The sequence below is a fragment of the Melanostigma gelatinosum genome (genome assembly GCF_949748355.1).
Source record: "Melanostigma gelatinosum genome assembly, chromosome: 17".
In the NCBI taxonomy this organism is placed as follows: Eukaryota; Metazoa; Chordata; class Actinopteri; order Perciformes; family Zoarcidae; genus Melanostigma; species Melanostigma gelatinosum.
In genome coordinates this window covers 14375564-14398483 of record NC_136650.1, presented here as the reverse complement: position 1 = coordinate 14398483, position 22920 = coordinate 14375564, and the positions used below count along the sequence as shown (strand labels likewise).

Genomic DNA, 22920 nt, shown 5'->3' with positions numbered 1-22920 from the left:
GTGAAATGGTGAAAATCCCCAATGAATGCTAGAGATGCATCAATCCACTTTTTCAGTTCTAATACAATTTTAATACCTGAATTTGGATATCTGTGAATATAAATATAAACATTTCTATCAAATACAACTGTACTAGAATGATATAGTTCTGATATACAAATCATTTAATGATTTGAAAAACTTGAACAAATCAAGTCCCCAGCAATTATAAAGGAGTAGATTTCTATACATGAGTTCAAAAGTAATAGAATGGCAAATTGAAAACTCCTTCATAAAGTTTTCAAAGTGAATATTTGAAATAAAGTGCAAGAACTGTGTAGAGAAATAAACATCTACACCATCAAAAAAACCTCTCAAATAAGTTAAAACAACAATGTGCGTGACTGCTTGTTACAAAATAGCGTGTGGTGTCCAGACCAGATGTTTCTACACACACAAATCCATTTTGATCAATGTGTCGGACGCTGAATAGAGGAAGAGGTGAGCGGTGACTTTCACTGCCTGTTTAACAAGCAGCGAGACCATCACTGTGATAAAACAAACGGCAGGCCGGCCAAGTTAGTTAGTTAGGAGGACCGTTACAAAACAAATTATAATAATGTGTTGTTTATCATGTTTATCTCCTGTGCCGGGCTTGGAGCAGCCACTCGACCTCCACGCAAAAGTCTTTAGTGTAGTTAACTAACACCATCGTTATTATTTCGTAATATGGGAACCCAAACCAATTGGATTGGATCGGTCTCATCCCTCATCAGTGCACAATTTACGACTGTTTGAGCAAATGAGCTAAAAACTACAGTTCCCAGCTGCAAATTGTTTAGCCTTTTTTTTAATGAAAGTCATTTTTGTGACACGTTTTGTTGGAAGTTGGAAAGCAGTGCGAGGCGATCAAAATTATTGTTGGTCGTTGGTTCTGAAATTCTTTGGACATTGCAATTTATCCCATGGTGGAATTATACTGAATCAAAAATGTACTTAAAATTGTTGGCCTTCGAAATGTCAAAAACACGAAGCACATTATATCAGCTTAGATCTCAAAGTCACACAGAAGTTAAACCTCATCTGGAACATTACTTGAAGAATAAGGATCCAAAACAGATTACCACCTCACTGAGGTTTCACACAACAACCTTCAGATTGTGGCCACTGTGACATTCAAAATAGTGAAGTGGATACAAGAGAAACACGAGGACTCAGACCAGACAATGTGACTGTCTGTAACTTACTATTACCTCAACAATTTCAGTTCTACGTTGAGTTTCCACGGAGGACACTCTTTGATGTAATACGTAGAAATCCATGAATACACACAAGTCATTAAAACAGGAACATAGAGTTCCTCTGTACTATTTTTGGACTTTCGTGTCACAAAATGAAATGTGTCTGTCTGTGGTTAGAGAATCACTTACCTCATTCTTGATTTGGGATGTGCAGTTTTGACAGAGGCCACTCTTAAACTTAATCTCCTCTTGATTTGAAAACAAACAGGACTATTGAGTGTGTGTATGCGGGATGGAAATACTCTGCTTTGGGGGAATTCAGTTCTCTAAATGCCAGATTCTGACATATAGTACGATAGGGGAACTCAGATTAGTGTTTTTATAATTAGATCATGCATGTAAGGCACTTTTTTAGGAAAGGGAATTGTACATAGCCTTCATTAAATGTCATTGAGACACACAAAGAAAAGTTTCAGTTAAAGTAAAAGGTATAGCTAAAGTGAGTAAACGTTGCTGCGTTACATGATGTTATAGGATGCTACTGTCGAGGTAAAGAACATATAGGTTACAACATAGGTTAGTTGAGGTTAGTCCGGCCAGCGTGTTGTTGTTGTTGTACTCACCTGATTGAACGGCACCGTGAAGTCCTCCATAATCTGCTCCTGGTTCAACTTGTCTACTCGGTCATTCTCAAGGCCTAATAAAACCGGTGCATCCGTCCTCTCTGGTCACTGCCCTCCTCTCAAATGTGAGAGGTTTTGAGGTGAATGAGTCTCTGCCGTCACATCGCCGACAACAGCCTCAAACAGCGGAAAGTCCTCACAGACCTCACTGGAGGTAAATTCCATCGGTGAACGCAGGAGTTGCCGCTGGAGGCCCCAGCATATTAGCATGTCAGCATTTAGTATGTCAGGTACACCCAGCGTGCCCCATGTACTGTTACAGCTTACGAACAGCGTGCTGGCAAGGTAGTCAATAAAATCAGTCATTAATGAAGATAGACACAACATTTTCTTTCAACTATGTCGGGGTACAACAATGTACTAATTATATCCACAACCCATCGTGATTCTTAATTGGGTTGTGCTTGAAATGCAAGCGCCAGCGCCAACCTTGGCCCGTGAACGCAACCATGTATTAACATGTCATATTACGTGAGACACACCTGCAGATCCTTCTCTGCTTCAGCTGCTGATTCAGCTCCTATCTTCTGTTCAATCTCACAGTTCATCACTTTGCGACTTTTACTTTTTACTCTGAACTCTGACTTCAAATGGAGAGAAGCTTACAATACGTGTGATACATCTGGGCTTAGAATGCTACTTAAAGTAAGTATATATATTTTAAAAAAATACTGCAAATGTACAAGTAGGCATACACATAAAACGGCTCTGTTACAATAACGAGAGTGGATTTGTTACTTCCACCCCTGTGCATTGGGAATCCCCAGTAGTGCCCACGTGATCTTGGACCCCTACTGCTTATGGCAGAAAGGAGAGAGTGGGAGATACTTCTGAGAGTAAAATCAGTGAGATGACTCGACTGTTAAAGAGGCGATTCGGAAAGAAAGTTGTGCAGGTGTTAGAGGGGGAGTTTCGAATGTGGACATGAACTAAGACTGTCTGTGTTTGTGTGTGGTTGGAGGGTGATGAGACCAGACCAGCGTGATGGAAAGCCCAGCCGACTGCTAACACAAACACACCACGGGGAGAGAAAGAGAAAAAGAGGGCGGGGGAGGAGTGAAAGAGAAGAAGAGTGTGTTATGTCAGCTTTACAACGATGACAGTTGTCATGAAGATGCTGATGTTGACCAGTATTGACAGGGTCGAGTGAGTGTTTACATTAGAGTCCATTATCAGGTTTGCTCAGCAGGGAACAGATCCATGTTTCATCCGAAAGACCCCCCCCCCCCCCCCCCCCCCCCCCTTGAGTGCACGACTTGGAACCTGCATTTCAGAGACGTTTCACACACTTAAGAAAACAGTGTGGTGTGTGTTTGCATCATTACCATAATTGAGAGTGACTGGTAAGAGGGCATGGACGGGGAGGTGTTGGCACTCCCCCTCCAAAAAATTCCTGTTTCACAAATTATGTGAATGAAGAGGGTAGGCGTGGCTGGCCAGGCCTACCCCAGGCCCCTGACCGACAGATGGGGGTCAAACAGAGATAAGAGACTTGTGTGTGTGAGTGGTGAGCTTACTGCTGTGCATTGGTTGGCAAAATCACAATCACTGTTTAGGCGTGCCAAGGAAAACATATCCACTTTATGTGGTAGACCTCTGCGGGAGACAAGCATATCCTGCCAGAGATGGTAGACTATTGTGCTTTTTGTCTTTGCGCAGATCTGTTTTCCTCCAGCTTAAAATGTTGGCTTGTTTAGAGAGGTTTTGGCTCCTGCTCAGCGGAGCAGCCGGCGTGGCGAAGTTACTCCATGTCATTGGAATCTGTGCACAATGGACTCAAACCCCCTCCTCCTCCTTAGCACCAGCATGTGAACCCCTCTGGAGCTCTGGCTGTATCACCCCCCTCCCCCGCTCCCTTTACCCCATCATCAACACAAGGTCCCCACACACAGGAGCCCTCAGTATTAAATGGCTCCCTGTAGAAGCAATATAAACATCAGTACGTTCACTTCAAGGCCATGGATCACTTGGACTGCACCCCACCACAACTCCTTGTAGTAAGCACTTTATGTCTCTCTTTCTTTTCTCTCTCTCTCCTTATTTGTCTCTCTTCCCTCCCTCTTTAACTTTCTCAGAGGGAGAGGGAGAGAGAGGACAGAGCGTGGTTGCCATGGCACCGCCTGCCTGAGTCAGCGGTTAAAACACGGTCACTCTCCGGGCTCTCCCGTGTGTGGGATGTTCAGTCAGCATGTTGGTGCGCACCGGCTGAACGCTGCGCCGGTACTCATGGGTGTGTGTGTGTGTGTGTGTGTGTGTGTGTGTGAGTGTGTGTGCGCGTGTGTGTGTGTGTGTGTATAACTCAGTTCCGCTCCGTCCCGGGATGAGACTTCGCCATCAGCTGTGAGACGAGGACCATAGTGGAAGCGCGCGGGGAGAACGTCGCACACCTGCGTCCGGGTGGAAATAGATGGAGGGACAGTGCCGCTGTCGCCGCACTCGATCGATTACTCCGCCTCCTCTCGTGGTCCACGGGGGAGCGCGCTCGTAAACTGATTTAACTCCGGTTGATGTGAATACCTCTCCTGGATTAGAAGGTTATTGGGTGAACGACAATGCCCCGCGGCTCGGTCCGGCACTCCCGGCTATTGTTCGTGCGGCTGCGGACGCAAGGTGCCCGGTCTCCCCCGGTTCATCTCCAGTAGCTGCGCATCCTCCTGTGCCCGCTCGCTGCTTCGCTCCCCCCCCTGCCCGCCCCCCCCGGTGTGGATAGGATAATATGACTTCCTGGTTCCGCACATACGGCAGCGTCCCTCTGTGTCTCCTGCTCTGCTGCGTGGTGGTTGCTGTCAGCGCAGAAGCCTCCAGCGCCGGTGAGTGGAGGCTCATTCGGGCCAATTACCTACATCACAACCCAGCAATTAGCCTGCTTCTTGTGTCATGTCAAGGCATCAGCTCCCGTGCTGTGCTCTCCGCAGGGGGCAGATGGCTTCCCAAATGTTTCATGTAAGCGAGCCACTTTATGAGCATTTGAGAATGATATTAACTTTCATTCTGGCATATGTTTTGGGGGATACTGGACCTTTGAACATAGCAGGCAGACCTATAAGCTGTCTCATTTAACATACATTAAAGCCTATTCATTTTTAGGGGGAAAACCTCTAAACCCACAACCAGTGGACCCACTGACCACATCATCCTCTTGTTTCAGCATGTATTGATCAATTAGAAGTTAAATGCTTCACCTATTCTGAGGTTTGCCAGAGGCCAGGAGAGCTAATTGGGTCAGAGCTGCTTGTTAGTGGGCTGTTAGTGATTCTATAGGACCTGCAGCATTTCTCTGTCCTACATTACTGCTCCGCAGCTCACTGAAATGACTCTGGAAGATTAGATTTCAGAGGACAAACCACTCCAATGAATCATTAATCCCACTACAGTAAACTAAAGGTTTATTTTGTGCCTTTTGTCACCCTGTAAAAACCTCCAGTGTCTACATCATGCTGTATTTTTCTCCCAACAGTTGCATTTGTCACAGTGTTTTCGCTCCATTAAAACGTAATAATTTGTGTTGCACTCACAGATTGTCTCACGATTAGTCCTCTCGTCTCGTCTGTGTGTGTGGGTGTGGGAAATGGTCCTTTGCACCACTCCAACAACTCGAGCACCTGTTCCCACACTCACAGCCGTTTTCCCACTACACGGCTGGCTGATACGTACTGAATAGCCTCACATATGCTAAGTGGTGCTTCTGTCGTCAGAAGTGTGTGTGAGAGCTCTAAATATCAGGGGCTCGGCTGCCTGGCTCATGAGTGTTGACCCACCCTGTCTTTCAATTGCTAATCATTGGCTCTTCTCTTCATCCCATTTCTCCTTCATCTCTCTCTCTCTCTCTCTCTCTCTCTCTCTCTCTCTCTCTCTCTCTCTCTCTGCAGTTGACAGTGCATGTTGGTCTCCTCGTGTCACTTCTTGTGTAGATTGCCTCAGACGTGGACCACAGTGTGCCTGGTGCTTCAAGGAGGTAGGAATGTGTATAAAAAGTGAGTGTTTGAGCGTGACAGGAAAAGGGATAAAAGGAGAACGTTGCAGCATTCCTCAGATGACACGCACCGACGCTGTGATGCCATCCACAGATGCGAATATAATGTGTATGGTCGGGCTTGGTGGCCTGCTCTATGACCTGTGTGAGTGTGTCTGTGTGTGTGTGTGTGTGTGAATGTTTCCATGTGTGCTTTCTCATGCCGCAGCAGAGCCAGAGACACTTTCTATCCATGTGTTTAGTCTAGGCGCTCACACATATCACTGCACTTCTTCTCAAAGTGTGCATCCGCCTTTGTGTTTGTCTGTATCTGCTTCCTGGGTCTTGTAAAGAGCCCACCCCGAATCAACCCTGAGAAGCTGTAAAGCCTTCCAGTGCCACACCAGTCACAAAATATATATATATATATACGCACACACACACACACACAAACTGCACCGTAGACCAGACTGTCAGCATGTGTGTGTTTACAGACCTCAGGTGCTTTCCCATCTTGTGAGGCCTAACCTTAACTGACATCATTAAGAGGGGCCGGGCTCGTTGGTGTGTGAAAGCATTCAAACGCCAGATCGCTAACCTCCTACACACACACACACACACAAAATGTCACATACGCATGCTTGACACGGTGACACGGTTTGAATAATAAGTGCTTGTAAGCATTCATGATCACTTTTTGCCATTGACATTCAGTGTCAGGAGAAGTGGCAAACTAAGGAAAGTCCGGGGAAAGTCACTGTACCGCCCACTGGTGTTCAAATTCTAACCACAGGGACAGCATGGTCACACAATTCGCTTCAGTTGACTGTTTTGCTTATCTGCAACAGTATTTCTGTTTTAAAAGTAGCAGTAATCTCATTTAATTGCACCATTTTATTCCTTATTTGTGTGATCTTGTTGGTTGTATCAGACTCAATCCAATCAGGCCCATGACATGCTGTGAATATACACACATTTAATGATCACATTTGTTGTTGCGAGTGCTAGTCACCGTGTTGCTCGTTTGTCACAGAGGAAAGTACCAAAGGTCACTAATCCACTCCAAAGCTGCAATGCATGACGCTGTTGTACTGTATGTGTCGGAGGCAGCGGTGTGGTGAGATACAGCGAGATTCATTCAATGAAGCGATGATTAAATCATATACTCAATAAGAAAAAGCCAATTGGAGCATTTACCCTTTTCTGTCAGAGTTGCTACTTTCATTTAAATATACTTTCCCCTGTAATCAGTATCGGAGATATTAGATCTCGACACTTCTTCCTGACACACGAAACTGATGAGTAGCTTCAGAATCACATGACATGGTAATAGTTCTCATGTCACTAGGCCTAAACCTACGTCACAGATCAATACAAACATCATGAAAATGACTGAAAGGAAACCACGGTTGAGTTATTGTGAAACTGGTTTCAAAATGCCGTGTGTGAGTTACAGACAGGTGGGTGAAATAACAAATGACACGCTCTCTGTACTCCGGAGTGTTTGTGTGTCTACTTCTATATTTGTGAATGGATGTAGTGGGCAACATTAGAAGAGGAGTGGAGAGTAAGTGAGGACTACAGGCTATATTTGGCAGCATTATTGCATCTTGCCCCTTGGGTCACATGAGGATAGTGTGTTCAACTTGACCCGCTTCATTGTGTCACTTGTTCTCATTCCTGAAATGTGATTATCATGATAACAGCTTAAAATACGGCTTAGTTGTATTATCTCTGAACGCTTTAGTGCTCTGTCTTGTTTAGCATTGTTTGTGTTGCTTTCTACATTTTTTTTAATTGAAAACTGCAAATAAAACATATTAAAAGAAGATCATAAGAAGGACAGTTTTCAAAAGTCACCATTTCCCTTCTCTACCAGGACTTTCTGGATGGCGCGGGGCCGAGCCAGCGCTGCGACCTGCCAGTGAAGCTGTTCAGCAGAGGCTGTGATCAGGAGTTCATGGAGCAGTCAGAGATCAAGGTGGAAGTCAACGCCACCATCAGTAGCACACAAGTGTCCCCACAAGACATCAGCATCACCCTCAAACCAGGTAGACGACGGGCAACTCTGTGTTTGTGCCTCGATTGCAACACTTAGTCAAGTGTCACATTGTGCTGTTTGCTTATTGTCTTGGTGTGTGGTGAAGCGGCTGAGGTAAAGTTTTTAATGAATGATTTCATCATATGTGCGTGTCTGCCTAGGTTCAGAGGCCAGCGTCGTGGTGGCTGTGAAGCAGCTGGAGCGTTATCCAGTGGATCTGTACTGCCTGGTTGATGTATCGGCGTCTATGCAGGAAAACCTGGATCATGTAGGTGTTCATCAGTGCTGACGATTTTCACTTATTTTTCTAAAGAAAAGAGTTTAAAAGGTTGAAACTAATTTCTGGATCATCACAACTTTTTTTTTTTACACATATTGTTTTTAAGATGGTTGGAAAAACCCCAAGACTTATACAAACAGTTAACAGTTTGGTATCACATCATTGGGGCTTATGAGATGGCTACTGTCTTTACATTTGACATGGAATACACTGCAAAAATGTCAGAGCTCAGACTCATTTATTTAAATATTGTTTAAATGATTTAAGATATTTGAATGAATCTCTTTGAAGAAAGTGTTTTCTTCTCTTGACCCTCATCCATTCTGTCTCACTCTTTACCTCTTCATGCTTTTCTACTTCTCCCCCTCGCCGTCCTTTACTCGCCTCCGGCTGTCCCATTCTGCGTCCACCTACCTCGGCACGTTTTCTGTGGTCCAGTTGAAGACAGTGGGTGTGGCGCTGTCTCTTCGTATGACGGAGCACTCCTCGGACCTTTGGCTGGGTTTCGGTTCGTTTGTGGACAAACCTGTCTCCCCTTACATCAATGTCCACCCCTCCAAGATCAACAACCCCTGCAGGTAAGACACACCATCTGTTGGTTGGATTATTGATTGTTGCAAAAGAAAAGTAGGGTTAATCCTCTCTATGTCGCTCATTTTGTGAATGTTCGTGCAATGTATGAAATAGATAGTTGACACTTTCAAAGTTTGTCTTGTTCTACTCCTCCGCTCACTTTTTCTTCTTTTAATGAGACAAGAAAAGTGGTGATTTGAGTAAGTATTTAAAAATGCAGCTGCTCCCGTTAGTTGCTCCCACGTGTGACTCAGTGAGAGACTCATCAGTTGTTAGGGGGCAACGAGCTGTGCTGTGAGACAGGCCTTCGCCATTCATTTGTCCTGACATCTACGTCCTTAAATGCTGCAATCAAAAACGTTCTGGGCCGTCTCCGTCTCTCACCAGTGATTATGAGATCCGCTGTCGTCCAGCCCACGGCTTCCACCACGTCCTGAGTATGACCGGCAATGTGAGCGAGTTCACGCGTGTGCTCAAACGCCAGCGCATCTCCGGAAACATGGACACACCTGAGGGAGGACTGGATGCTATGATGCAAGCCGCTGTCTGCCAGGTGTGTACATACACAAGCTGGAAAGTCATACTCGCAAGAGCTACTTGTGTGTGCAACAAAGAGAAACAGAGTTTGCAAAATATTTTTTGTTGTTCAGAAAAATTAGGCATTACCCCAAATTTGGTCGTAAGTCTGCACGCTGGTGAAAGAAGCATTTATTCTGGGAGAATGGTGGCACTCTGACTCAGCATTGGATATTACCACTAAGTAATGACACCACTGCTGGGGTATGGCAGACACACAGAGTTGCTTATACTATGGCTGCAGGAGGGCTTTGAGTCACACCATGCAGGGGGGCCCTGAGTAACCAGCCTGCAGGGAAACACCACGGTGGTCATCACTCTAGAAATAGACTCTCCATTATGTCAGGCCTACTTATGAACTCACTGGGTTTCCTTAAACACACACGTGCACACACACACAAAGTCACTCACATAAACCCATTTCTCTCACACTGTCTATGACAAGTCACTGACTTCAAGAGGGAGTCTGTGACTGGTGGAGGAATTCCTGCTGTGTTTGGCATTACAGAAAGAGCTGATCACCACGGGAACTAATGTAGCGCAGATGATTAAGATGTTTGAATCTGCAGTTTCTTACCACATGTGTAAAAAATATATTGCATGCACGTTATTTCCAGTCTGTGTAAATGTAGTTGAGTCGTGATGTAAGGGGATAAAAATGAAAGAATCTACCAAACTGCTCTCCAGAGACAGAATGCATGATTTACTCACATTACACAATGTCCTGACTCCTCTCCGTCTCTCCTTTAGAGGTCGGTGGGTTGGCGACCGGAAGCCAAGCGCCTGCTGCTCCTGATGACCGACCAGCCGTCTCACCTCGCCCTGGACAGCCGGCTGGCAGGGATTGTGACGCCACACGACGGCCTGTGTCACCTGGAAAACAATGTCTACACAGGGAGCACTAGGATGGTGAGAGCAGGGGGGAACTCACACATGGTGGGAAGACAGGCTTAAAAGAGCTGAACCTTTGAAATGAGTCCTGTGGGTTTGTGTAAGGAACAAACAAGATAATGTCAGATTTTACGACCTTTGACGAGCTGTTTTCTGCAGTTTTTTAGTCTAAGCCGCTGCTGACGACAGCTTCATATTTACTGTACAGAGAAATAGTTATCTTTGTATCTAACTCTTGCCAAGAAAACAAATATGTTTATTTCCCTAAATGTCAAACTACATGCGAACAGAAATGCTCTCCTGAAAAACGTTTTTTTAGCATTTAGTCTGATGTCTGTCTCCTTTTTCAGGACCATCCCAGTGTGGGTCAGTTGTCTGATAAGCTGCTTGAAAACCATTTGCACTCCATCTTCGCTGTGGAGAAGCAGCAGTACCAGTGGTACAAGGTAATCTCTTCCACACATTTGCACACCATACAGTATATAAATTGAAAAAAAACATGTTGCCACATGGTTTTTAGGCTAGGGAGGCTTCCACAAAGGGGAGTCAATTAAAATTTTCACTCTTCTCCCTTTTCTTCTTCAGGAGTTGGTACGTTTGCTACCTGGCTCCTACCTGGGGAAGTTAGGCCTCTTCCAGGCCCCAAACCTTATAGAGCTGGTGGTGGACGCATACAAGGTATAGAGCACTCACCTCCTTTGCAAGTTATTTCTCTTTTTTTGTCCTCCCTCTATATGGTGTTCATCTTTCAGACAGGAACAAGTGAAAAGTTAGAGAGAAGAGAGCAGCAGCACAGCAGGAGCTGAATATATGAGTCCACACAGTATCAGTTCAAAGCGTTTGTCTGCTGATCTGCTGACGCACATGAACTCGGCTCATAGCACTAATAGCACATTCCTGTTTGCAGCAAAAAGAATAGGTGATACTACAGAAAGTGTGCACTGTTATATTTATACAGGAGATTTAGGTTTAGGAGTGCAGAAAAAGGACACGCACTTGTAATACAAACTTAAATTCTGAAGTTGAAGACTATTGGAGATGTTTTTGGTCACGGAAGTCCTTATGAAACAGAGAAACACGGATGAGGAGGTTATGGAGGGGTAAGGCATTGTGTGTGTGTGTGTGTGATATTAGGGGTTTGTTCAGTTGGCAGCATTCTAGGCTATAATCTTGCCTCAGGCACAGCGCTCCATTGTTTGCTTCGAGAATCTGCCGAATCCAAAGAGCCGGGTGCACAGCCATGCATACGTGCAGACACACACACACGCACGCACACACACACACACACACACACATGCATACACAAGCAGCAGAGCCTGAACAGAAGCTGGCATTATAATAGCTATCAGATCTCCACGGAAACCATAAGTCCTAATCATGGACGAATACAAAGATGCTATTTTTGGCCCCATTTCTTTTCCCCCTGTCTTTTACAAAGAAAGGCATTATGGGGGACATGTGACAACTTTAATTAATCACACTTCTCCCTTTCTGTATCTCTTCCTCACTCTCGCCTCATTACTTTCCACTCAGACAGCTTATATTCATTACATTTTTAAACTGTCACTGTTTTTCCCACTCCCTTTTGTCATAACCCACATTCCCTTGCAACCAGCATAATACATTGAATTCCTTGATATCAGGCAGTAAAGTTGATGTCGCTTCTTATCTCTCTCCGCACTCGCTCCATCCAGAGGTTGTTGTCGGAGGTGGCAGTATCCGTGTCAGTGGAGGACAAGGCAGTCAGCAGGTACTGGGTGTCTGTCTCTCCTCTCTGTCCCAATGGATCCACCGCAAAGGACCAGAGTTGCTCGGGGGTGCAGCCCGGCCAGATGGTAAACACACAAGCATACCTTCAGAAAAACAACAAAATCAAAGCATACATGCGGTTAAAACTGTGCCAGAATTTAGCTGAATGTTACTCGTTTTTTTACAGAAATCTTTGATTTAAGCTCCGGGATATGTCAAAGGAAATGTATTGGTTGTATTGGATTACTTTTGACAAATACAAACACACTCACACTGAGAGCTAAATATTTGGTAAATAATCCGAGTTGAGCGGATTACAGGCAGTGTTTACCAGGAAAACAGTGCCGTGTGATTCCATGACCTATTCGTCCTAAAAATCCTTACCTTGCCCAATATGAGAGCATTTTTGCAAACAAATAGGACATTTATATTTAGAAATAGGTCACAGGACATCCACTGTTTTCATACCTGTTCCATTTATCCACAGAGAGGAACACTTTAAATAGTCTGCACCACTGCAGAGGAGCGTTTCTGCTGCAGCAGTAATGATAATACAAAAGACTACTCTTTTAAGACTCCTCTCCCCAGTAACCTTTTGGGGCTCTTAACTTTATTCCAAGATACTTAATGATTGCTCTATAGTTACTCCATTGTGCTAACAGACTGAAGTCCGGCCCTTTAATCCACGGGTGGATTAAAGTGGATTATGGAAAGTACCCACACTTACCAGAATGGGAATCAAGTGAAAGGCTTGCCTGTAGATTCAAAGCTTTGGCATGCACATGAACAGAAGAATTATTCACATGAAGCATCACACTTAGAATCCACTTCCTGGTAAGATAAGTAACCAGGAAGTATTTAAGTCTTATTAGAGATTGCCAAAATTACACGATGAAAGGTGGCTCATTTTAGATTTACAGCAGGACTTTCGTGGGAAAAAAATCCATTTTTACACTCAGCGGCATTTCTCTGGATCTGTGTAGGATCTCTAAAGCGACAGCAGACTCTTGAGGAAGAAGTGGTTGTTGAACAGTCAATCATTCACTTGTTTACCAGCCACGACAGCGACGCTGACATTGTTTCCACCTTGTGAGGTATTCATGTTTCTGTTGGTCTGTGGAAAGATTTTGCCACCGCGATAGCGTCGCAACCGTGCCAGACGCAGTCATAACACTTTACAGATGTATGGCTGAGATCTAAACGAAGGTTGAGTTCAAAGATGGATGCAGTCCTACCAAGCGTGCCGGGAGATAGTTTTTAAATCTGTCTTGCCTTACATGAATATTTGTCACACTTTCCCCTTTCTAACAGGCAAGACAACAGAATAAGCTGTTTTTATCTATGTCAGGACTTGGTGATTGCAGTCTTACCTTTAATATTAATATATATGATATATATCTATCGAGTCGGCAGACATGCCAGCAGCTCAGTCAGGCTGTATTTAGGCACTGCAGCGGTCGTAAAGTAAAGTATTGGACAAATTCAAATCTTCACCTGTTGATGGCGCTAGAGAAAAACAGAAGGGAATCACAAAAGTTACTCGGATTCATTCTCTGGGCGCTATGAATGTCTGTACTAAATTTCATGGCAATCAATCCAATAGATATTTGAGTTTTGACCAAAGAGGTGATTAACCTTTTCATCTTCCCAATGCAGGTTTACTTCAATATCACGATCGGAATGCACTCTTGTCCTGACGATGCTGAAGATGAAGACGTAACAGTGTTGGTTCGACCTGTGGGATATAACGAATCCACCGTCATTAGGATCCACTCTAAATGCGGCTGCAGTTGTGGACCAATGAGGCGCTGCAATGACGACAGCCAATGCAGAGGAAGCTCCGATCAGGAGCAGAGGCCAGATCACGGACTCATTAAGGACTCGGACGGAGATTCAAACTGGAATTGCAGAGCGGACGGGTCTGACGTGGACTGCAGTGGTCGGGGAGTGTGCGAGTGTGGGAGGTGTGTGTGCGAGCAGACCAGGCTTGGCGCAGTATATGGGAAATACTGCGATATAGATGACTTCTCCTGTCCGTACGAAGGGGGACTGCTGTGTGGAGGTAAGCGTCAAAATGATATATTTTGAACATCTAGTTCCTAAAACAACATACAGTCTGCAATTCTTCTCTGTGCTTCTGTGTCACACTTTCCTTCCGCCTCTATCTGTCTTTCTCAGGGCGCGGGGTGTGTGTGTCAGGTGAGTGTGTGTGTGAGGACGACTGGACTGGTGATAGCTGTGGTTGTCCCGTCTCCACGGCAACCTGCCAATCAGCCAACGGCTCGCTGTGCAGCGGGCGGGGCAGATGTACGTGTGGCAAGTGTGTGTGCGACGACCCTCGGCGCTCTGGAGACTTCTGTGAGAGATGTCCTGCTTGCCAAAGCACCTGCCAATCATACTGGTACGTGTCGGTTTGTATTTGCTACCACAAAGCATGATGGGAGCTCTTACAGAACGGTTCGTAGCTGACGCAGTTGCACTCTCTCTCTTTCTCAGGAAGTGTGTGGACTGCCACTTGTCTCACGGCCTCACACAAAAAGAGGCGGGACATTGCAACAACAGCTGTGCACCACTGGTGGGCTACATGGATGTTGTATCAGGTACAGCTGCTCTGAAGGCAATTTTACACATGAGCTTTGCACCATTTGCAATTTGGTGGATCTGAGGAAAGACGATGATGCGTTTAAATTAGGTTTGTTTCGAAGTCTGGGCTTCCTTCTTGTCAAAAAGAGTGTGTTGTAAAGTTAGGTCAATATCCGGATTCACCGGTTCGGTCCGATGTCTAAACCGGTTTGAACCAGTATTTGTCATTAAGACACTTTCTGGTGAATTAAAAATCGGCAACCTGTGCCAGCGGTGTCACAGCGCTGACGATAGAATCGCCCTACGGCGCTAAATCCAACTTGTATTGCATTAGTAATAAGCATAATGACAACATGGCTAAAATAATAACTGCTGACGAAAAGCGTCCTTGCCGAGGCAGGTAACACGAAGGAGGTATTCATCAGAGGTGGGTGGGAAGATGAGCACAGCGCAGGTTGTGTTTTGTGTTTAGGACGTTCATGACAAGACAAGACATGGTAGAGAGCGTCTTAAAGAAAACTACAACGTAAAAGTCATGGCCGGCTGTCAAGTGTGACACCGAGAGCGGACATTTGGTTTACCAGTTTAGTCCGCTCTGTGGCTTAATAGCAAACAGTTTGAAAGAAGATTTACGCCGGCTCAACCCTAGTCTGTTGCACCTCTGACCACACCAAACCATGATGTCACAATGCAGGTACACACCCTGCAGTACACTTCTACATCAAAACAATGAGCCAAAAGAGCCAAAAAGGTGCAGTGAGGTTGCAGAGATGGGTCATAATCCTGTGGATTTGTCACGACCAGGGATACATTTCACATTACAGATGGTAATTTGATCCCTTGTTACAGAACTATAGAAATATTGATTGGTACAGATTTATGGTAAAAATAACTCTAAAAGAGCTTTAAAACACAGCAGCTTTCTTGTAATGCTTCTCACTGATTCTTTTGTTTGAAATAATCCTGGAGGATTTTCACTAGGCCTTGGAGCTTAATGTGTCTGGACTGAATAACATCTTACTTCATCTCTCTCTCTCTCTCTCCCTCTCTCTCTCTCTCTCTCTCTCTCCCTCTCTCTCTCTCTCTCTCTCTCTCTCGCTCTCAGGCCAAGCAGGGGAGATGTGGATTCAGTGTATGTACATCAGTAAGGACAGCTGTCGCTATCGCTTTCAAACAAGCTCACAGTCTGGTCAGACTCAGCTTCACATCAGCACAAGACCAGGTATAATGTCAACACACACACACACGCACACACACACATCTCACACATGCCTTCATTCGAGGTCACTTCCGTTGCTACCACTGCTGCTCTACTGCACCCTGATGTATTTGAGTCAGCAAGCCTGCTGTCAGTTTTACAGCTGTATTTTACATTTTCCCCTCAGTTCCCAGCTCTCCCTCCTAATTTCCATAGCCATACACACACACACACACACACACACACACACACACACACACACACACACACACACACACACACACATGCACAGACATGTACACACACACACACACACACACACACACATACATGCACAGACACATACACACACAATTTAAAAGCTACTAATTCACACATACCCTGGGTTACATACACACACACACACACACTATTGCACATTCAAGTGTTACAGTTCGTCCCCGCCTTCCCGATTTTTGGAACAGCACCGTTCATTGTGTCCCCCCCCCCCCCATCCCCTCACCTCCACCCAACGGGACACTCTCTTCCGGCTCACGCCCACTCCTCCCGGGTGCAGCAGGAGCCAGGTCTCCATGGTAACCCTGTTACAAAATGTCAGAGCCCTCTTTGGGCTCTTTGTGTTGAGCGATGAGCCCGTCGTCCACACATGCTCCCCAGCAGATTCACAGCCAGCTGACTGTTCAGTGCAGCAACACTGGCACAGCTGCCACTGACCGAGCTGCGTAAGAGTGTCTGTTTGTTTGTACGGAAAGTAATTAAGCACATTACCCCAGCACAACTTTGAGGTATTTGTATTGTACATGAGTATTTCCATGCTACTTTATAATTCTACTCCTCACTTCCAGACGTAAAACCTGTGCGAGCGTAAAACACTTTTTTCAAAGAAAGACATCCTGTCCCAGTTCCTCACAGTGAAACCTCATGTGTGTGTCCACAGAGTGTGCCAGCAACAGTCGGCTGGTAGGAACATTCCTGAGTGTGTGTGCTCTGACATTGCTGTGCGGCCTGGTGGTGGTGGCCGTGTCCCGGCTGCTGCTACAGAAGAGAGGCTTCTCACCAGGGGGCGCTGCTGAGGACGGACCCTATCACTGCACCGGAAAGGTTCGCTCTCTAAAGTCAAGTATGATTGAGGCGCTCATCAGCACAGCAGGGTTTTAATTGAGATGTCGCTGGAGCCCCAGATGTATTAGGGAACCCTTCATTTGTATGTATTTTACATTTCCTCTCAACTCCCTGATCGCCATCTACTGCGTCCAGATTTGTGACTTTATAACGATGTACAGCACCTTTGAGAAGAAGGAAACGATGGAAATTACCACAGGGGGGCTTTCTGGAGATATATATACCGAAACGTGTTTGGAAACCTCTTATTTATTCTACATGGTTCACCACAGATCATGGTGATCATATTTGCATTAGCTGGGAGTTTTGCAAGTATTGTAAAGCTGTACATACTTCCTCAAAGACTACACGATATAGAAAAAATGGTTACTCTCCACTTCTTAAGCTGAACATTTATAAAATCCACCTAAAATGAGCTGCTGTTACGAAAGACATTTTATAATTCTTTACTAGTTGCATGGACAACAACGCAGTCTATTAAAACATTTTTATAAAGTCTTCTGTCACAACTTCACATGAAGGATTAAAGGTCAGGATATCTCCGCATATGCTGCATTCAATTTGATCTCTCGTGTCCTAAAATCGACAGCAATACAACACTAAATCGAGTGTCATGTTTTGGTTTGTGTGTCTGTGTATATTCAGGATGCATGCGTGTGTGTGTGTGTGGCTATTACTGACTGCAGTTTTTTCACGATTCAGGACCTGTCATTCATCCCAGCAACCAACGAGAAGACTGTTACTTACAGGAGGGACTGTCCACCTGACCGCCCCGTGGAGATGCACGTCCAGGTTCCCAAGATGCCCCTCGGTGATCCCTGGCAGTGCTAGGTCAAGGTCAAAGGTCAAGGCCGGAAAAGAAAATCAGTAGCGCCACGGAGAAGGAGAGTCATGTAAAGACTTCTTCTCTGCTTCTACATCTTTGGTAAATCTTCAACCAGCTGCATGTGGAGACTGATAACGATGAACTAAACTGTGAAACCTCCATGGGATCACTTTTGTTAAATGAACTGACCAAACCCTCATCGACTGTGTGACTAATGAGGCCAGTATCCTAGAAAATTGAGATGAAACAAAGAGCACATATCCCCCACCTCCTCTTCCTCTGCTGCAGCAGGGAGGCTGCTCCTTCCACAGGGTAAAGGGTGATCATTCCTCGCTTTTTAGCCGTGCCGCTCTTTAAGTTATGTGTGTTAGTGTGTGTGTCAGAGTACGTGTGTGTGTGTGGAGCAGGTAGATGCATTTATGCTCTATACAGGCTTTCTATTTATGATTTTAGAGTAAAACACTACATGTTTGACGTCTCTGTGATTGCGTGACACTCCAAATCTCCAACTGAACTATCTCCCTGCTGTCTTAGTCTGCCCTCCTGTGGCCAGCTTGAGGTACAACATTTTGTCTCTAATAATACTGTTAACACATTACTGACCTCAGCTGTACTGCCTTGGGGTTTAAGTCACAGAGCACACCAATGACGCTGTATGCCTCTTCTTTATTTCATTTGTGGCACACCCTGTCTTCTAGTTTCATTGTTGTATTTAGTTTTTGTTAACCGATCAACTGCATTGCAAATTATTGTTACTTTATGGCATTTTTCTATCACAAGTTCAAATATAGTTTCATGTGTTTTTGATAATCTGGTTAGACTTGCACTAGAACAGTTGTGTTGCATTATACTACTGAGGACTGTGTGGGGTCTCTGGGGTAGGAGAGCTGTGACGCTGGGTTTGAAACGATTGGTTTGCGATATATTGGGCATTAGAAGGCATCTATCTACGGCTACGCATTAAGTGCATTCAAAGCTAATTTAACAAATCCGCTACACTGGAATAACAATGAACTGAAAAATCATGTTTAAAGTCATCAACATACTGACAATTAATGGCAACGGCACCATCATACGCTTGCTCATGTGGCCTCTCTAACAGAGACAGAACCACAACTGTGTCTGCATACATCTGCTGATCATCGCAGTGCCATCAGTGATGAGTTTAGACTCAACAAACCAGCTCTGAAGGTACTGAGATCAGAGGTGGAATTACACGCCTCATGCACTTGATCATCTGGATCCAGAGTGCCGGTTGCATCTTGTGAGACTTTCGTTTGCCCAATCCGGTTTCTCCTTTTTAATTTTGATTCAACACAATGTTGTTCACAGCAATAGCTGCTCTCTTTTACTGTAAGTCAGGAACACTAATTATTTATTGTGATTTTTTTCTTTAATATATGTGAATTGTGCTATTTTGTGATAAGGCTACCTGTGTTACAGGTAGTGAGTACTGTTTGTGTTTATGAAGAGCGGTCTCTGTCTCTAACCATGAGAATAATTCAGCAATAAGGTTATAATCATCTCATCTAACCGGGCACTGAGTTCGGAATAACAACAGCACTTTTCTGTGTCGTTTTGCTGTCAATTAATGTGACTCGTTGTGTAGCATGGATTTTTTTCATCACAATAAAATGTGCAAGATTTTTATTAATCAATTCTTGAGTACTTTAGCTTTTCTGAACCAACAGGTTGTATAGAAATTCATGTTAGTGTGGTGAAACGTGACCATATCTATTAGAAGGCACTAATTAGGCTGGCTCATTTGACAGCTAGTATATTTTTTAATGAATATAAAGCCAATGTTTTCAGTTCAGTTGAACGTACAGCTTTGTGCAAATCTTAAATATATATATATATATATATATACTGTATATCAAGGTGACCAACGCATGTGGTCCAAAAAAACTGGTGACGATATAAACTGAACACTAGGTGGAGTTGCTCACTAAGGTATGAGATGAATGTTACTGATCACTGTAAATATTATAGATATAAATATAAGCAATAGGCAGTTACAGAAAGTGTGCAAAATACAATGTTTGATAAATGATTCGGTATGTTTTCTTCAACATGTTTTCTATTTGTAACTGATTTAATGGTGCACATCTGGACAAACAATGTCTGATAGACCATGAATCAAATCAACAGTTTTAGAAATACGCTGAATAGATAAAATTCAGGTGCCTGAAATATAAATTATTCAATAGTCTGATTAACTCTATAGCAGTTCATTTGTGGGTATTTTTTTCCTGGTTTAAAATAGTCAAAATAGTTACTAGATATTAGTTATATGCTGTTTTATTTTTGTATTTCTCGGAAAAATATATATTTACTGATAGAATATGCAAAAGGCTTCGGCAAAATCATACGACTTTCAGCTTTAACGAGCAACGAACTATGTCCAAAAATGGTCCTGTTTTATTGAGTTATAATTCATAATCATGACTTACAAACAGACAATTCATAAAAATGTAGTCTTTTAACCAAACATAATTAAAAAACAAACCTTTAACGATATAGCATAACCTTAAATTGAAATGAATTCATTAATAATTAATAAGCGCGATCATGGTCAGCAATAACGCAAATAACGACATGACAGGCACTTGTTTAATTTCCAAACAAAAATATTTTTTGAAGAATAAATTAGGCGCATATGTTTTCAAATAACACAAGTCTGATAAGCTGTAGAGTACAAATTTATTTTTTAAGAAGGCTACAAATAAGATGAGGTAAGGACACAGAGTTTATCCACAGCTGAAGTTCATCATAAAGTGCCATTTCAATTTTTAAATGTCCAAGAAAACACACTCCATACAGGCTGATACAGTGTTATCGAATGCCCATGTGTTGCTTTGTAAATCATTTCTCCGCCCTCTGTCCCTCGGTGGTTTGGACAGTCTGACGCACCTGTACCCCGGGAGACTGACTCGGGCTACCGGCGAGGCTATTGTCCGTGTCGCTGCTCCCTTTACCGAGTCCCGGTTCCGCGCCATCCTCTGAGCCCTCCGCGCTGTGCGTCCTCGCGTGCTTGTTGAGGTGGTCGGAGCGCATAAACCGTTTGTGGCAAGTTGGGCACTCGAATCGCTTCTCCCCGGTGTGCGTGCGTAAATGCCGCTGGAGCTCGTCGGAGCGCGTGAAGCGTTTCCCGCAGAAGAGCCAGTTGCAGACAAACGGCCTCTCTCCGGTGTGCCAGCGCAGGTGAGCCTTCAGGTGAGAGGTCTTGCCGTAAACTTTACCACAACCCGGGATGTGGCAGCTGTGCACGCCCCTCCGCCGCGGACTCGTGCCCCCCTGGCCAAGGCTCTCCGCCTCCTGGCAGTTCGGACAGTCGCACGTGGCTCTGCCAGAGTAGCGCCTTGAGGAGGAGCGGGAAGATGCGGGCAGAGAAACCACGGGGGTTCCTGTCAGAGCAGGTGCCCCCGTCGTTGTAGACTCTGTGTAGGCAGCATGGACAGGGGACCTGAAGCCGTCAAACAGGTGCTGAGTGGCGGGGTGCATGTGCTGAGAGGCCCCGGGGCTGAAGGCAGAGTTGTAGTCAGTGCTGTAGCCGCTCAGAGGAGAGGGTAACCCAGCCTGGCTCTGTGTGTCCACCCAGCTGGTTCCCATGTCCCACCAAGCAGCAGACCCGTTACTGACATCTCCCACTGGCTTGAACCATGAGTCGTAGGGATGAGCGTGCATCCTCGGATAAATCCCGGCTATTCCTTCCACCGACGACGGGAATTTGGTCAGAAACACAGACCGCTGTGTGTGCGAGGGATCGGGAGCACTGTTTTCTGATGGCACGGAAGTCTGGTACATCGAAATGTCATTTCCAAAAGGCGAGTTGGCAGTGGACACTGAGAAAGCGCTCGATGTCTCCGTAAAGCCCGTCCCGTTACTCCTGGAGGGAACCCCGACAGGGGTGAAGCAAGCCCCAAGGTTGCTGGTACCCGGGGCGCCTCGTTTCCACGGGTGAAACCCCTTCACGTATCCCGGCACACCATCGGAAAGAGCAGGGGAGCAAGAAGGGCTGGACTCGCCGATTCTGCTGCAGGTGGCGGCCAACATTGCCAGCGGTGTGCTACCGAGCCGGGGCTCCTCCTGTGGGGAACCCACAGACATTATAGGCCTGCAACTCCAGAGTCATGGCCAAACAGAATGTGTGCGTAAAGACGCGCCACATGTTAGATTGATCACTCGATTTTCGTAAAATGTTTGCTCTCGCAGATTAAATGTTAAAGTCATGTGAATTATTAATGTGGCAGTTTTACAAACAGTGTGCCTCTGGCATCATATTATGAATAACAAATAACATGGATATCTATGTTAATGACATCATCAGATTAATCACATTATAAGACGGTTTCTAAAATAAAATATTTTTCTGTGCCTCTTCCTTTTGTTAAAAACATTTATACTTCTGACAGCTGTACGTGTATCAGCTTTCACGAACTGGCATGATCAGTGAAAACAACAAGCTGAAGAATGAAAACAATAACTGTCGGATTAATAGAGTATATAGATATGAATGAATATTACTGGTTCATGCAGCGACACGACAGGAGTTAAACACCTTAAAGTGCGAAGTTAACTGGGTTCCCTGAATACCACAGACACACCGAGTCATTCAATAATATTATCACATCATATAACCAATACTTTAGAGATTTCTTGGATAAGGATGTTCAGTAAACACAACTCACCCCTAGCAGTGTAGCAGCCATGGTATCTCCGTGTGTGTGTGCGCGCGCTCGCGGTAACCGAACGTGATGATTCTGCGTTTCCTCTCCGACTGCTTCAGTAGTTGTGACTTCTTCGTGCCTTTGAAGTGCCGCTGAGAATCCGAGGACCAATCAGAGAGCAGCTCAGACTAGACATCACTAGACATTTGCGCTCGAGGTTGTCGTGCGACTCTCGCGTGCTCCAAAGTGCAGAGAGAGAATATGAAAAGAAAACACGAATTCAAGACAATAAATTCAGTTTAACCAGAACACACCCTTCACACTAACTCACTCTCTTCACTTCAAACAGTCATGACTGACCTTGTGCATGTGCCATCTTGTTATTAGACATGGTAGCAGTTTTAATGAGCAGTTATCAAGTGTTTGTTTATTTAACCTAGCAGTTGTTTTTTTGTATTTCTACAGAGCTCAAACACCAAAAGGCTCCATTATGAACCAGATAACAACAAAGATAGCAATTGAGAAACTCAAAAGCAACAGCACTTTCCAGCTAGAG

General features: G+C 44.7%; 2 protein-coding genes across 2 annotated transcripts; one reads left to right on the top strand and one right to left on the bottom strand.

Moving 5' to 3' along the window:
- Nucleotides 1–4619: 4619 nt before the first annotated feature.
- Nucleotides 4620–19247, top strand: itgb8 (integrin, beta 8; the record flags this gene model as incomplete). The annotated part of the gene is made up of 16 exons (XM_079287605.1): nt 4620–4713; nt 5773–5858; nt 7735–7906; nt 8058–8164; nt 8615–8754; nt 9137–9302; nt 10076–10234; nt 10567–10662; nt 10802–10894; nt 11911–12051; nt 13622–14027; nt 14144–14366; nt 14462–14565; nt 15654–15770; nt 16684–16847; nt 17571–19247. The coding sequence occupies 16 exons, from the start codon at nt 4620–4622 to the stop codon at nt 17697–17699; spliced, it is 2397 nt and encodes a 798-aa protein (XP_079143731.1). The 3' UTR covers nt 17700–19247.
- Nucleotides 19248–20431: 1184 nt separating this feature from the next.
- sp8a (sp8 transcription factor a) lies at nt 20432–22493 on the bottom strand. Its single transcript, XM_079288518.1, has 2 exons — nt 22386–22493; nt 20432–21783 (listed from the first exon to the last, which is right to left on the bottom strand). The coding sequence occupies exons 1-2, from the start codon at nt 22404–22406 to the stop codon at nt 20560–20562; spliced, it is 1245 nt and encodes a 414-aa protein (XP_079144644.1). The 5' UTR covers nt 22407–22493; the 3' UTR covers nt 20432–20559.
- Between the last annotated feature and the right edge of the window lie 427 nt (nt 22494–22920).

Coding starts and splice junctions, on each gene's coding strand:
- sp8a (XM_079288518.1), bottom strand. CDS start 22,406: ATGGCTGCTACACTGCTAGGG. Junction 21,784..22,385: donor TGGCTGCTACACTGCTAGGG/GTGAGTTGTGTT, acceptor GGTTCCCCACAG/GAGGAGCCCCGGCTCGGTAG.